At 41.2% G+C, this 16,477-nt stretch overlaps 1 protein-coding gene across 11 annotated transcripts in view; it reads right to left on the bottom strand.

The window, feature by feature from the left end:
* ZC3H11A (zinc finger CCCH-type containing 11A) overlaps positions 1–16,477 on the bottom strand; it is a 47,445-nt gene that overhangs the window by 5,501 nt on the left and 25,467 nt on the right. For 10 of the 11 annotated variants that reach the window (XM_055581701.1, XM_055581699.1, XM_055581700.1 and 7 more), the window contains 6 exons: positions 14,680–14,790; positions 13,773–13,835; positions 12,420–12,518; positions 10,872–10,940; positions 3,141–3,644; positions 2,261–2,340 (listed from right to left, as the gene is read on the bottom strand). In XM_055581701.1, coding sequence (XP_055437676.1) covers positions 2,261–2,340; positions 3,141–3,644; positions 10,872–10,940; positions 12,420–12,518; positions 13,773–13,835; positions 14,680–14,790 — 926 coding nt within the window. The remainder of the gene's footprint in view (positions 1–2,260; positions 2,341–3,140; positions 3,645–10,871; positions 10,941–12,419; positions 12,519–13,772; positions 13,836–14,679; positions 14,791–16,477) is intronic. The other variant, XM_055581703.1, reaches the window with a different exon arrangement.

Here is a 16,477-nt window from a genome sequence, read left to right as displayed (position 1 = left end):
AGGACACTAAATGACCCGCAAAAGCTATCATCTGAAAGAATTATTAATGTGGTAAAGTAGGCTGCAAAATGATACACTGTAGAGTTCTCAATTATGTTCTAAATATGAGTTAAACATTAAACACATTCACATACATAAATATATAAAGAAAAGGCTTGAGGGACTTTCCTGGTTGTCCAATGGTTAAGAAGAATCTGCCTTCCAATGCAGAGGACATGGGTTCAATCCCTGGTTGGGGAAGGAGTCCACGTGCAGGGGTGGGGGTTGCAGGCACTAAGTCTGAGCACCACAGCTGCTGAAACCCATGACACCGGGGCCCACGCACCACAGCTGCTGAAAGCCCAGAGCCCCGGGGCCCACGCGCCCCAGCTGCTGAAAGCCCCGAGCCCCGGGGCCCACGCGCCCCAGCTGCTGAAAGCCCCGAGCCCCGGGGCCCACGCGCCCCAGCTGCTGAAAGCCCCGAGCCCCGGGGCCCACGCGCCCCAGCTGCTGAAAGCCCCGAGCCCCGGGGCCCACGCGCCCCAGCTGCTGAAAGCCCCGAGCCCCGGGGCCCACGCGCCCCAGCTGCTGAAAGCCCCGAGCCCCGGGGCCCACGCGCCCCAGCTGCTGAAAGCCCCGAGCCCCGGGGCCCACGCGCCCCAGCTGCTGAAAGCCCCGAGCCCCGGGGCCCACGCGCCCCAGCTGCTGAAAGCCCCGAGCCCCGGGGCCCACGCGCCCCAGCTGCTGAAAGCCCCGAGCCCCGGGGCCCACGCGCCCCAGCTGCTGAAAGCCCCGAGCCCCGGGGCCCACGCGCCCCAGCTGCTGAAAGCCCCGAGCCCCGGGGCCCACGCGCCCCAGCTGCTGAAAGCCCCGAGCCCCGGGGCCCACGCGCCCCAGCTGCTGAAAGCCCCGAGCCCCGGGGCCCACGCGCCCCAGCTGCTGAAAGCCCCGAGCCCCGGGGCCCACGCGCCCCAGCTGCTGAAAGCCCCGAGCCCCGGGGCCCACGCGCCCCAGCTGCTGAAAGCCCCGAGCCCCGGGGCCCACGCGCCCCAGCTGCTGAAAGCCCCGAGCCCCGGGGCCCACGCGCCCCAGCTGCTGAAAGCCCCGAGCCCCGGGGCCCACGCGCCCCAGCTGCTGAAAGCCCCGAGCCCCGGGGCCCACGCGCCCCAGCTGCTGAAAGCCCCGAGCCCCGGGGCCCACGCGCCCCAGCTGCTGAAAGCCCCGAGCCCCGGGGCCCACGCGCCCCAGCTGCTGAAAGCCCCGAGCCCCGGGGCCCACGCGCCCCAGCTGCTGAAAGCCCCGAGCCCCGGGGCCCACGCGCCCCAGCTGCTGAAAGCCCCGAGCCCCGGGGCCCACGCGCCCCAGCTGCTGAAAGCCCCGAGCCCCGGGGCCCACGCGCCCCAGCTGCTGAAAGCCCCGAGCCCCGGGGCCCACGCGCCCCAGCTGCTGAAAGCCCCGAGCCCCGGGGCCCACGCGCCCCAGCTGCTGAAAGCCCCGAGCCCCGGGGCCCACGCGCCCCAGCTGCTGAAAGCCCCGAGCCCCGGGGCCCACGCGCCACAGCTGCTGAAAGTCCCGAGCCCCGGGGCCCACGCGCCCCAGCTGCTGAAAGCCCCGAGCCCCGGGGCCCGCACCACAGCTGCTGAAAGCCCCGAGCCCCGGGGCCCACGCACCACAGCTGCTGAAAGCCCGGAGCCCCAGGGCCCACGCACCACAGCTGAAGAGAAGCCCACTCACTGCAACGAAAAGCCTGCATGCTGAAATGAAGACCTTGCATGCCACAACTAACACCAGAGGCAGCCAAACAGATATTTTTTTAATAAAGGAAAAGGCCTGAAAGAAATGCATAAAAAAACTAACCGTGGTAACATCTGGATTGTAGAATTAAGGGGTTACTCATTCTTAAAAAAGAAAATCCCTAGTTTTACAAATGAGCAGCATTACTCTGAAAGGCAGGGGAAAAACTTACTTTAAAAAATATTAATGGCCAATTAAAAACAGTTTCCAGTATTCTTGCCTGGAAAATCCCATGGATGGAGAAGTCTGGAGGGCTACAGTCTGTGGGGCCGCAGAGTGGAACATGCCTGAGCAACTAACACTTTTCAAAAACAACTTAAAAGGGCATTAAATATTGATACACATAAAAGTACAGAAAACTCTGAAGGAAAATTACAAGCACAGTGAAAGATATATCAGTGAAGTATTAAACAGAAACTTAAAAGAACACTTATCATTCATCTAACCTTTGCAGACAAACCTATAAAATCAATCTAAATAAACCCACCTTTTTAGCTTCTGTTCTAGAAACACTGCTCTGAGAAGCAACATCACTTTCTTCTTGAAGTTTCTTCTCTTCTTTTATACCTAGATTCACATTAAAAGCACCATTAATAATTTCATTCATGCTGCAACTTAATAACAGATGAAGTTAAATAAAACTTTTCTTCAAAAAAGTAACGAGGACTTCTCTGGTATCCTCTTAATGAGGCGGTTAAGAATTCGCCTGCCAATGCAGGAGACACGGGTTCAATCCCTGATCTGGGGACGATCCCAGATGCCTTGGAACAACTAAACTCCTATGATAACTACTGAGCCTGAATGCCACAACTACTGAAGTCTGAGCGCCCTGGAGCCTGTGCTCTGCAACAAGAGAAGCCACCACAGGCGGCAGCACGCACACCACAACTAGCGCAGCCCCTGCTAACCACAACTAAAGCAAGCCCGCATGCATGGCTAAAAATAAAGAAATCAATTAAAAAAAAATTTTTTAAAGAATAAACATAGGGCAAATAAAACTGTAGACAAAATTTGTTTAGTTCTCATACAGATTCAAAATGCACATTAAGATATCAAAGCTCTATATAAACTGCTATAAAGAAACAGCTTCACTTTTTTCGTGTGTGTGTGGCGGGGAGTGGGAAGTGGGGTGCTATGTGGCTTGCAGGATCTTACTCCCCCAACCAGGGATGGAACCCGTGTCTCCTTACAGTGGAAGTACAGAGCCCTAACAACTGGACCAGTATAATTTCTTTTAATCCAGTGGTTTTCAAAGTTATCTGAGTAAAGAAAAAGTTCTCACAGAAATCCTATGAATATTGTGTGGAATACTGCCATTTGAAATATTATCTGGGGAAAAGGTACTACAGATCAAGTTCTTTTGTTACCTGTTTTCTTAGTGATCCGGAGAAGCCGTTTTGCCGCTGGCATAGCCTCAGGCTGAGGCTGGGAGCTGGTGCTGCTCTCAGAGCTTTGCTGCACCCGGAGAGCCTTCTCCAGTTTAATTTCTTCCAGGGTCTTGATATGCACTTCCTGCATAGACTTTGCTTTACCTGCAGGTTCTTCTGATTGTCCTCTGCTGGCTACAGTGGGTGGCAAAATCACTGTTTTTTTCATTTCATTGTCAGTCTTTGGCTTGACACAGCTCATGTCCTTTTTGCCCTTTTGTCTCTCTGCTTCCTGCTGCCGGTGCTTCTTTTCAGCCAAGACCTCGGAGAACGTTTTGATTCGGATGGTGGAGGAGGTTCTTGCTCCTGATGTAGAATCATCAACTTTTGAAGGTCCTTCTGTCTTGAGTTTAGTTTGCAATTCTCCACGTTTCTGATTGGCTCTTTCAAGAAGAATTTCTTCTAATGTCTTCACATGAATCTCACCAACTTTAGTAACTTTCTCTGTTTTCATGGGGGAAAAACAAATCACTGTATGTGGAGTTCATCTCTTAACAACTTATGATCTCTCTATTCTTGGGTCAGGACAGAGTCCAATAAGAGTTGTATAATTTAGGCAAGAAATTAAAATGAACAAAAGCACGTTAGTTTCAACCTCAATTTTAGATAGTGGTCCTCAAGGAAAACATGGAGGCGGCAAAAATGACTGATCTGGATATCTATTCAGAAGTTTATTCTTGAGGATCCTGAAAGCCTTTTACTAGTTGGAGAAGGTTGTCATTATAAATCTTACTAAAAAGAATAAGTTAGTTCTTCCATTCATGGATAGATACAAACATCTGCCAGATACTACGCTAGAAATATAATGGTAAGCAAAACACAAACTGCCCACACATGTAGTCTTCAGTCTGACAAACCAATAATTAAGCAACAACAAAGTGTGCTAATAACAACAGCTTTGATAAAAGAAGTACAGTTGACCTTTGAACAATGCAGGGCTTGGGGTGGGATTATCTGGGCACTGAATCCTGTGCAGTTGAGAACCCCCATATAAAACTTTACAACTGGGCTCTGCATCCATGGTTCTGCATCTGTGGATTCAACCAACCATCATAGATTGGGTAGTACTATAGTAAGTACTTATATTGGAAAAAAAAAATCTGTATATAAGAGGACCCGCACAGTTCAAACCCATGTAGTTGAAGGCAACTATATAATGCCATGTAGACGTATACAGCAAGAACACCTAGAGCTTGGTTAAGGGAAGCTTTTCAGAGTAAGTAATATTTAAGTGATATTTAAAGAATGAGAAGGAGGTAAAACAGGTTAAGACAGGAGAAAAATGAAAAAGTCCCAGAGACTGGCATGCCACTGAAGAGTTATTTTTCAAAATACATTAATCATTCTTTATGTGTTTAAACTAAAGAGCAAATTTCATATTTGGCAGGGGTTAAAGAAACAAATAATGAAGTAATGTGAGAAAAATAGGAATATGGATATTATACACACACATCTTTAATACTAAATAATACCTTTTAATGAAACACCAAAAACAAAAAGTATCTTTTACAACCTTAAACATACCACATTCTGTCTCATCTTTTGAATCTTTTGAAAATGCTGTCCCTTCTACATGAACAGTCCCTACTGGGCACACTTCTGCTGCTGCCTAGTTAGAGTGAGCTCAGCTTAGAACCTGACACCCTCCAGTCTAGTTTGTTTCTCTGATCACGGTACTGATCACACAGTACAATAACTGCTTATATTTCCACATCATGAAAACAGTGACTATATTTGTTTTAGTATAGAACCTATTACAGGGGAAGCACTCACTCACTGATATTTCTAAGGTTTTTTTAAATAAAAATTCTTCCATTTCAAGATGGTAGTCTGATCTCAAAATTATCACTTTAAGTATATGAATGGTGACAGAGACCCCATTTGCCTATACTACAAAATTTCATCAAAACAACAGAGAAGACATTAAAAGAATAAACCCACAATAGTCATGGAAAACAAGGATGCCAGTGGCAGAACATAAGCCTTGAGAAATTTGAGACAGAAAGATGTCTGAAATTACAGAAACAGAAGAACAGATAAACGTATAGGAGTGAGATCTGTTCTTTCTCAAAGAGACAAAAAAAATCTGCCAAACTAGTATGAAAACTAACAGTGGTAGAAATAAAGGACGATTTTCAGAACAGTTGGGTAGTGTAAAGACCTTCTCCTAAGAACTGCTCTCTAAAAAGAGAAGACTCTGTAGGGAAAGGAAGCACATTACAACGAGGGTGGGCGGAAGAGAAGTAAAACATGGAAATTTCAGGCTTTCCCAAATGCCAAGCAAAAAAAGGAGAGATGAGGGAGAAAAGGAAAAGCAAAGCTAGAAAACAGTTACTTGCTCTCTGAAAGTAAACCAAAGCTTTTTTACTGTAGCAATTATATGAGCCCTCAGCCTTCTAGCCTATAACCAACAGAAGACACCACTTGGTGTACCCTCTCTCACTAAGACAGAGGTCTCCCAGCCTGGAAACAGACTACTGGGGAAAAGACCTTTAGAATCACAGAAGAAACCTAGACCTAGACTGTGAAAAAGCAACATTAAAAATGAACCAAAATGAAGATAAGCAATGAAGAAGAAAAAATAACACATACACACATTAAAAGAAAAGAGTCCAATTAGAAACCCCAATCAACAAAACAGAATAGATAGCTCAAAAATAAATCCACATACCTACAGTCAGCTAATCTTTGACAAAGGAGGCAAGAATATACAATGGAGAAAATACAGTCTCTTCAGCAAGTGGTGCTGGCAAAGTTGGACAGCTGCTTACAAATCAATGAAATCAGAAGACACTCACATACCACATACAAAGAAAAACTGAAAAAAAAAAGAAAAACTCAAAATGGCTTAAAGGCTTATTAATATAAGGCATGACACCATAAAACTCTTAGAAAAGAACACTGGCAAAACATTCTCTGACATAAAATTGTACCAGTTTTCCTAGGTTGGTCTCCTAAAACAAAAGAAATAAAAGCAAACAAAAACAAAACAACCAAATAGGACCTAATCAAACTTACAAGCATTCATATAGCAAAGGAAACCATAAACAAAAACAACCTACAGCCTGAGAGAAAAATATGTGCAAATGATGCAATCAGCAAGGGCTTAACTTCCAAAATATACAAACGGCTCGTACAACTCAATGATAAAAAACAAACAACCCAATAGAAAAATGGGCAGAAGACCTAAATAGACATTTCTCCAAAGAAGATACACAGATGGCCAACCAAGAGGCACATGAAAAGATGCTCAACATCAATAATTATTAGAGAAACGCAAATCACAACTATAGTAAGGCACTACACCTCACAGTGGTCAGAATGGCCATCAGCAAAAAGCTGGTAAATAACAAATGCTGGAGAGGGTGTGGAGGAAAGGGAACCTCCTCCACTGTTGGTGGGAATGTGAACTGCTGCAGCCACTATGGAAAGCAGAATGGAGCTTCCTAAAAAAACTAAAAACAGTTGTCACATGATCCTGCAATCTCACTCCTGGGCATATATATGAAGAAAACGGAAATCAAAAATGTTAAGGCACCTCAATATTCATTGCAGCACTACTTACAATAGCCAAGACATGGAAGCAACTTAAATGTCCACTGACAGATGAATGGACAAAGATGTGATACACAGCTACAATGGCTACTACTCAGTCATAAAAAAGACTGAAATAACGCCACTGACAGCAACATGGATGGACCTAGAGATTGGACCTATCATACTAAATGAAGTACACCAGAAAGAGAAAGACAAATACTATGCACTATTATGCCAGCAAATTTGGAAAACTCAGCAGTGGCCACAGGACTGGAAAAGGTCAGTTTTCATTCCAATCCCAAAGAAAGGCAATGCCAAAGAATGCTCAAACTACTGCACAATTGCACTCATCTCACATGCTAGTAAAGTAATGCTCAAAATTCTCCAGGCCAGGCTTCAGCAATACGTGAACCGTGAACTTCCTGATGTTCAAGCTGGTTTTAGAAAAGGCAGAGGAACCAGAGATCAAATTGCCAACATCCGCTGGATCATGGAAAAAGCAAGAGAGTTCCAGAAAAACATCTATTTCTGCTTTATTGACTATGCCAAAGCCTTTGACTGTGTGGATTACAAGAAACTGTGGAAAATTCTGAAAGAGATGGGAATACCAGACCACCTGACCTGCCTCTTGAGAAATCTGTATGCAGGTCAGGAAGCAACAGTTAGAGCTGGACATGGAACAACAGACTGGTTCCAAATAGGAAAAGGAGTACATCAAGGCTGTATATTGTCACCCTGCTTATTTAACTTCTATGCAGAGTACATCATGAGAAACGCTGGGCTGGAAGAAACACAAGCTGGAATCAAGATTGCCGGGGGAAATATCAATAACCTCAGATATGCAGATGACACCACCCTTATGGCAGAAAGTGAAGAGGAACTAAAAAGCCTCTTGATGAAAGTGAAAGAGGAGAGTGAAAAAGTTGGCTTAAAGCTCAACATTCAGAAAACGAAGATCATGGCATCCAGTCCCATCACTTCATGGGAAATAGATGGGGAAACAGTGGAAACAGTGTCCAACTTTATTTTTTGGGGCTCCAAAATCACTGCAGATGGTGACTGCAGCCATGAAATTAAAAGACACTTACTCCTTGGAAGGAAAGTTATGACCAACCTAGACAGCATATTCAAAAGCAGAGACATTACTTTGCCAACAAAGGTCCATCTAGTCAAGGCTATGGTTTTTCCTGTGGTCATGTATGGATGTGAGAGTTGGACTGTGAAGAAGGCTGAGCACCGAAGAATTGATGCTTTTGAACTGTGGTGTTGGAGAAGACTCGAGAGTCCCTTGGACTGCAAGGAGATCCAACCAGTCCATTCTGAAGGAGATCAGCCCTGGGATTTCTTTGGAGGGAATGATGCTGAAGCTGAAACTCCAGTACTTTGGCCACCTCATGCGAAGAGTTGACTCAATGGAAAAGACTCTGATGCTGGGAGGGATTGTGGGCAGGAGGAGAAGGGGACGACAGAGGATAGATGGCTGGATGGCATCACTGACTCGATGGACGTGGGTCTGGGTGAACTCCGTGAGCTGGTGATAGACAGGGAGGACTGGCGTGCTGCGATTCATGGGGTCGCGAAGAGTTGGACACGACTGAGCAACTGAACTGAACTGATGCACTATTACTTATGTATGTAATCTAAAATATGACACAAATGAACTTATCCACATAAGAGAAACAGACTCACAGACACAGAAAACAGACTTGTGGCTCTGCCCGGGCGGGGGTGGGAGGGTGCAGGCGTGGGTAGAAGAGGAATGGATAGGGAGCCTGGGGCTAGGAGATGCAAACTATTACACACAGAATGGATAAATAACAAAGTGCTTCCTACCATGTAGCACAGGAAACTATATTCAATATGCTACGTAAACCACAATGGAAAGGATATGAATATATGTGTTACTACATCACTTTACTGTATAGAAGAAATTAATGCAACACTGTAAATCGAGTATACTTCAACAAATTAAAAAAAAACAACAAAACAAAACACCTCAGAACTGCGAGATATCAAGCTATGGAAAAGGACAAATCAGAGAACTGAGTAAGAAAAGTTCTTGAAAAATAAAAATCCAAGTGACAAAATAAAGCTAACAAAAAAACAAAAAACACTGCAAGGCCAGTAGAAAATTAGCCATCTAGAATAGGGTGAGCAAATAAATCTGATCATGATCTATATTTCATAAATAAAGCTTTACTGGAACACAGCCATACTATTTATTTATATACTGCAAATGGCTGCTTTCACATTAGTGGAAGAGCAGTTGCAGTGAGAAACTGTGGACCTCAAGCCTAAAATATTTACCATCGAATCTTTCACAGAAAAAGTACGTCAATTCTTAATTCAGAAAACAGCCAAGCAAAAATAACAGTATGTGAGGAAAAAAGCAAAGGAACGGAAAGCATGAAGTCAAGGTTAAGACATGCGGAGTATCCGAAAGTTCCCACATCTAGTAAGAATGTCATAAAGAGAAAACATAAAGGGTGGAGAGGACATACTCAGAGAAGTCAGAGGAATATTTTCTACAACTAATAAGTTAAGTCCTTAAAGATTCAAACCTCCCACTGAACACTAAGCATAATGAACAAAAAGATCCATGTTTAGATCTATCATACCAGAGTCCCAGCATAACAGGAAGAAACAGAAAACTCTTAAAGGAAAAAGAATCACAAGCTAGAATCAAGACTGCTGGGAGAAATATCAACAGCCTCAGATATACAGATGATACCACTCCAATAGCAGACAATGACAAGGAACTAAAGATGACGGTGAAAGAGGAGAGTCAGAAAGTTGGCTTAAAACTCAACATTCAAAAAACTAAGGCCATGGCATCTGGTTCCATGACTTCATTGCAAATGTAAGAGGAAAAACTGGAAATAGTGACAGATTTTATTTTCTTGGGCTCCAAAATCACTGTGGACGGTGACTGCAGCCATGAAATTAAAGAAGACGCTTGCTCATTGGAAGGAAACCTATTACAAACCTGGACAATGTATTAGAAATCAGAGACATCACTTGGCTGACAAAGATCCGTATAGTCCAAGCTATGGTTTTTCCAGTACTCATGTATGGGTGTGAGAAATGGACCATAGAGAACACTGAGGGCCAAGGAATTGGTGTTTCTGAACTGTGGTGCTGGTGAACAACTCTTTTGACAGTCCCTTGGACTACAAGGAGATTAAATCAATTAAACCTCAAGAAAAGCAAATCTGAATATTCATTGGAAGGACTGATGCTGAAGCTGAAGCTCCAATACTTTGGCCAACTGATGCGAAGAGTCAACTCAATAGAAAAGATCCTGATGCTGGGAAAAACTGAAGGCAAAAGGAGACTGCGGCAGAGGTTGAGGCAGTTAGACAGCATCACTGACTCTATGGACAGGAATCTGAGCAAACTCCAGGAGATAGTGAAGGACTGGGAATCCTGGTGTGCTCTTTGGGATCACAAAGAGTTGGACATGACTTAGCAACTGAACAACAACAATAAAAATTAGAGTACAGGAGGAAAATTAATGAAGAAAATTAAAATTACTTAAATTAAAAATTAAAATTACTTTTAAGTAATTTTTTATCAACACCCAGATAAAAACCAATGTTAACACTTTGGTGTATTTTTCTTTCTAGGCATTTAGTTTTATTTTTATAAAACTGGAAATCGTCTCATACATAAGGACATTTTCTAAGGAATATGTTTCTATAATAAGAAAATAAACTTTATTACCCACCTCTCACCAAAAAAGTTTATGTTGCTCTAAGTCAAAAGCACTATGTGTTCCTTCATAGCCTCTCTTCATTCAAAACACGGGGCTAAGTTTCCCATATCGTTATTGTTCAGAATGACTTTTCATGACAGCAACTATTTTAACATATAACTATCTTAATTCCTTTTTGTTGAATAGATTGTTTCTAGTTTCCAGTTATTACTGCTATCATAAAAATAAAAATCATGTTGCTATCTTTAACCACAAAAAGAGAATTCATACCAGTGAGAAAAATATTACTTAAAAAACAAACAAATCCATACACATACAAAAAACCCCATAACCTTCAACCTAAGTCAAAAGGTAAACTGGAGAAAAAGATTCTTAAAGTAAGAAAAATTTATCAGGAGGTGGCATTAGGGTTTACCTACCTGCTGCTTCCTCACTGTTTGGACCAGTCGACATGCCTAATCGCTCCTTCAGAGACTTGGAAACTTGGACTGTTTAAAAAAGGAAAAAGATTAAAAAAAAGAAGTTAGACTTCTTAGAGATCAAAAATCCTTTTCAAAGGTTACAAATCAGACTTATTATACTTGTTTTCTAAGGAAAATGCTTTTGAAAAATCTCTTTAGGTCTTAAAAAACTTGTCTTCTTCACAGTACAGATAAGATTTATAGGAAATCACGGATTCTCTAGAGCACTTTGGAAAGCTCAAAACAAAAAAAGTCACCTCTTTACATTGAAAAGCAAAAACTACTTAATTTCGGGGAGTAGTTTTGCTATTGTACAATATTCTGAAATCTTACTGGCATCAAAAAGTACCCTGCCTTTTGAAATATGCTCTTTAGCTATGAGTCTTCAATGTAATTAATAGGCAATAGGAAAGGAAATTTGATTGCAAAGAAAAAAGCAACTTCTGTTTACAGGTCTGAGAATGTAAGACAGAATATAGACCAAACGAGATGGTCTATTTATCAAAGCCTCTTGTGCTAGGGAAGACGAGTAAAGAAATTTCTTATCTTAACTAAATATCTTGTATTTAGTTAAAACTAAATACAAGAAGGAAAAAACACCTCATTTATTTATTTAGTACTTAACACCACTGTTTCAACTGCATGTCATACAACGGGAAAAAATAAAAACCCAACCACTTACCTCTTTCCATACATAAAACTTCAACTATAAAATCATTCTAACTCCCAACTACCTCTCAAATTAGTCCACGCTTCTTCATACCAACTTCTAGAACACTAAATCTACGCCACTACCTCCTCTTGCCTGTATTACGTTGAAAGCCTGCTAACTCCTTCCTGGAGAGCACTCTTAACCCTCTTCTCCATATCTTAGACAGGGTGGTGGTTCCAAAATGCCAATCTGGGCACCCTGATTCTTGTTAATAACCTTCCCATTGTTTGCTACTATCTTAGGATAAGCCCAAACTCTCTTTAGGCTTAAAAGACTCTGTATGACCAGCAGTCCCTTCATCCTCTCCCATTGTCATGCTCTCCTTTCCAATTCTGATTCAGCCACAAGTGAGTCCCTTGAGCTCTGTGCCTTGCACGTGTCATGCTCTCAGCCCCTAACCCTTCGCCTTTACCTGGATAAACCATGTTTCAGGTCTGAGTGCCAACATCACTTCCCCTGGGAACCTCACCCTGACAGATGGTGAGATCAGGTGCCCTTCATATGTGCTCCCGTAACACTGTGCACTTCCTGTCACAGAATTTACCACAATATATGTAAGTATTCCTATCTACCATGAGACTACAAGCTCCTGAAGACTGTGATGGTGTTTTTTACCCAATGGTGACCTAGGATCTAGCAGAGTAAACCTTCAAATGTTTGCTGAATGAAAAAACCGACATGAGAAGATAATAATCTAATCTACTTGAGCAAAAAGAATGACAAACCATACCTGTTAACATTACAACAGACAAGCAGCAGGATTACACACACAAAGTGTATTAGAACATAGGTACCTCTCTTTGGTGTTTTGTCAGTGTTAGCCTCTGGAGCTTCAATTTTCTTCCCTAGCCTCTGTGCGAGGCTACGCTTTAATGGAGGGTCACTGTCACCGCCTACAACAGAGGGAACTCAGCTTAACATTTCAAGTCAACTTTCAGCAAGGTCAAGAAATACAATACAGAATAATTCTGCAAGTTTTCTGCATGTATATGATGTAAGTATATGATGCATGTATATGATTTAAATATATGATGTTCACCTTCTAGCTTCCTTATAACTCAATGTTAGAAAAGGAATGAAAATGTACCAGAAAAAAGAGAAGGAAGACAAAAAATTAGAAAGCACAAATTAACATTTACCAAATAATTAAAACTAAAAATGGAGGATTATAAACCCTGATTCAAGCTGAAATTCAAGATTTAGGGATATATAGAAAAAAAATCTCCACACACAAAAAACTCTTTAACTGGCCAACTGCTGAAGTCTAGGTAGATTCTGTGATTAAATGCAACTGGGATGATTAGGAGTATAGCAAAAGAACCATAAAATTTAAAAATTTCCTGTGACAACAAGACTCCAAAGGCCAAAACCCCACTTTCTTCAATTTCAGATACGAAAGCTAAGATTATGAAAGATGCTGTATCTTACCCCCAAGTTATCAGTCAGTGATAGAGCCAGGACCTAAACCAAGATTCCTAACTCCTGGTTTATTACATTACACTGGTCAATACAAGTTATTTAAATATCAGAACTTTTAAAAACTATTCTTTGGATAGTTAACTGAAGATAAACCTTAACTGAAGATAAATCTTAGCAAGGTTCTGTCAAAACTTTAAAGACCCTATACAGAGTATACTTTCCTGTCTCCTCTTATTTATACTTTAAATATACAACCAAAAAATCACAAAGTTAACACATATGCTGCTATTAAGAGATTATTTCCATAATTTTTTACCTAAAATTTCTCAGGCAGGAAGAATGGTATAAAACAAAACACAAAACAGGTAAGATTTCATATGCATAAGCACATTTTAAACGAGTATGAAAGAAGCTCTGATGTCAGTTAAGATTTTCAAAATAACCCTCTTGAGACAGACACACTACGGTCACTACACAATAATTTAATTACATGGTAAAATACTTCCCCTAAGTATAAAACAGCACTAATAAATTTAACTGAATTTTAAATTTGTATGACTTTGTACATGTTAAAAACATAAAAGGATTTTATACATGCTTTCAGCCAGAAATACAAGGGAGTCCATATCAATATTGATTGGGCATCCGTATAAAGAGAATTTTAGAGAAGATATCAAGTAATGCAGAAGCAAGCAGAAAACAAAGAATATGCATAAAACTTATCTCACCTACTGAAAATTTTCGTTTCCCCAGTCTCTCGGTTAGACTCAATCTTACCAGAGGTTCATCCCCTAATATGGCAAAAACAGAATTTCTCTATCATTATCCAATTTTGGCAAAAACAGAATTTCTCTATCATTATCCAATTTTTCCTGTATTCAGTAACTACTAATGGATACAAAGTATGCTCTGATTTTAAGAAAGTCTCTTGGAAATCAGATCTTAGTCTTGAGAAATAAAGACTACTGACATTTAAAGGGGAAAAAAACAATCAACCTATTGAGTAATAATTCAAATAACCAAATGAACAGTCCAAAGGAAGCAATAACACAGTCCTAATTATTAACAGTAACCAAGAACACAAAGACAAGCTGTATCTAACCAATTGGTTACAAAACCCAAGCTATATTTTTGCTTGCTCAAGTCCTTATGTTAAATAAAATCATACTTTACTTCACTGCTAACTCTCCTCTATAACCTTCCTTGATCCAGCAAGAAGTGAGCTCTTTTCTTAATTTTTTGTTGTCTGAATGACACAAACATTTAAATGTATCTGCATACTATAATTACTTCTGTCATATTCCTTATTAGACTTAAAAACTATTAGAGGAAAAGACTTTTACATTTCTCTCTAAATGAAAGGGTTTTATTATAGTTTTTTACCTACAATGGACAGTCAATAAATTCACTGCATAAAATAAACAATGTAAAACTTAAATATATAAATATGAAGGCTGCATGATTAACAATTTCAACCTTTTAAACAGTAGAGTCAAATGCACTAATTCTCATCCTTCTATCCAATTAACATACTCAAAATCTCCCTGCAAATCCACCAATACACCAAACCCAAGGATTCTGCTCTCCCACTTAAAAGCAGGAACTCACAGCTGCTCAGATCTACCTGTACCTCACCTTGCTTGCTGGACAAAGTTACTGTCCTCACCACAGTCCGGACATTCTCTTTTTCAGGACCTGGCATGGGCTGTGACTGGAGTAAAAGACTGGAAGCTCCCGAAGAACCTTCTAAATAAAGTCAAAGAACAGTAAATAATCTATGAAAAATGAAGCTATCATAAATCAAGAAATTTTGTTTTTTGAGACCAGGTAAGTCCAAAACAGACCACTGGACTACAAGCCAAGCAATCTTTCTGTTCCTGTTTGCCTACAGTGAAATGGGAGTAGGGAAAGGGAGATAATCTCATTTCTTATCTGCCTTTGGCACAATGTGAAAATAAAATATAAACTGTTCTGAGTTACTCAGGCACTCAATCTACTTTTACTTACTTACTAGTGAGGCTAACATTACACTAACCCTAACCTCAGAAGCACACCCCTATCAGGTGTGTCAATCCAATTCTTTCCATCCATACTCAATCGTCTGCAAAACGTAACTCCAAAGTCGCTGCAGAACAAGCTTTAACAAGGCGCTTAGAACCAATCTTCTGATTCTTTCTAAATACATTTCACACGATATCTATTAGATTGGTACAAACATAATTGCGGTTTCAAACCATGAATTTTAAATCAGTATAACTAGGCTCAAATACATTTCTATGAATCAAAATAGGAACCATTACAATTAATACATTTTTTGCCAATGAGAAATAAGTTTATTCCTGTAGTGTAAAAACCCATGCATTCGATGAACCCTTGAAAAGCATTTTCTGCATCCTGCTGGTTGTGAGACCATTTTCCCTGCAAAAAGTTGTTGAGGTGCTTAGAAGTGGTTATCAGTTGGTGAGAGGTCAAATGAATATGATGGAAAAACTTCATCATGAATATGAGTGAATGAATATGAGGCAAAACTTCACAGCCCAATTTTGTTCAAGTTTTGAAGCGTTGTTGTGGAGAAGAACTGGGCCCTTTCTGTTAACCAAAGTCAGCTGCAGGCATTGATTTGCTGAGCATACTTCTCAGATGCAATGGTTTCACTGGGATGCAGAAAGCTGGAGTGCATCAAACTGGCAACAGACCACAAAAGAGAGACCGTGACCATTTTTTGGTGCAAGTTTGGCTTTGGAAGTCCTTTGGAGCTTCTTATCAGTCCAGCCGCTGAACTGGTTGCTGCCTGTTGTCATGTACAATCCAATTTTTGTTACATGAGATCGAGGAATGTGTACATATGTGTTATATATGATCAAGGAATGGTTTGTTGTCATTATGTAGAATAAGAGATCACACTTCAAAACAATGATTTTTTTGGGTTTTGGTCAGCTCATGAGGCTCCCACTTACCAACTTTCTTCACCTTTCTAATTTGCTTCAAACACCAAATGACCACAGAATGATCAACACAGTTCTTTGGCAACTTCTCATGTAGCTGTTAAGAGGATCAGGTTCAATGACTGCTCTCAGTTGGTCACTGTCAACTTCTGGTAACTGTCCACTATGATCTTCATTTTCAAGTCTCCTTTGCAAAACTTCTCGAACCACCACTGCACTGAACGCTTGTTAGCAGTTCCAGGGCCAAACGTGTTGCTGATGTTGAGAGTTGACTCTGCTGCTTTATGACTCATTTTGAACTTGATTTAAGAAAATCACTTGAATATGCTTTTTGTCTAAAACCATTTCCCTAGTCTAAAATAAATATAAAATACATAGCAAGTAATAAGTCACTAGCAAAAAACAAACTGCGAAATGAACATTAAAATGATGTATAACACACATTATTTAGGAATGTATCCCAATATCAAACAGCAAAGTTCAACAAT

The sequence above is a fragment of the Bubalus kerabau genome, chromosome 5 (assembly GCF_029407905.1).
Source record: "Bubalus kerabau isolate K-KA32 ecotype Philippines breed swamp buffalo chromosome 5, PCC_UOA_SB_1v2, whole genome shotgun sequence".
Classification (NCBI taxonomy): Eukaryota; Metazoa; Chordata; class Mammalia; order Artiodactyla; family Bovidae; genus Bubalus; species Bubalus kerabau.
The sequence above is the reverse complement of the archived record's forward strand: the minus strand, read 5'-3'. Positions and strand labels throughout refer to the sequence as shown.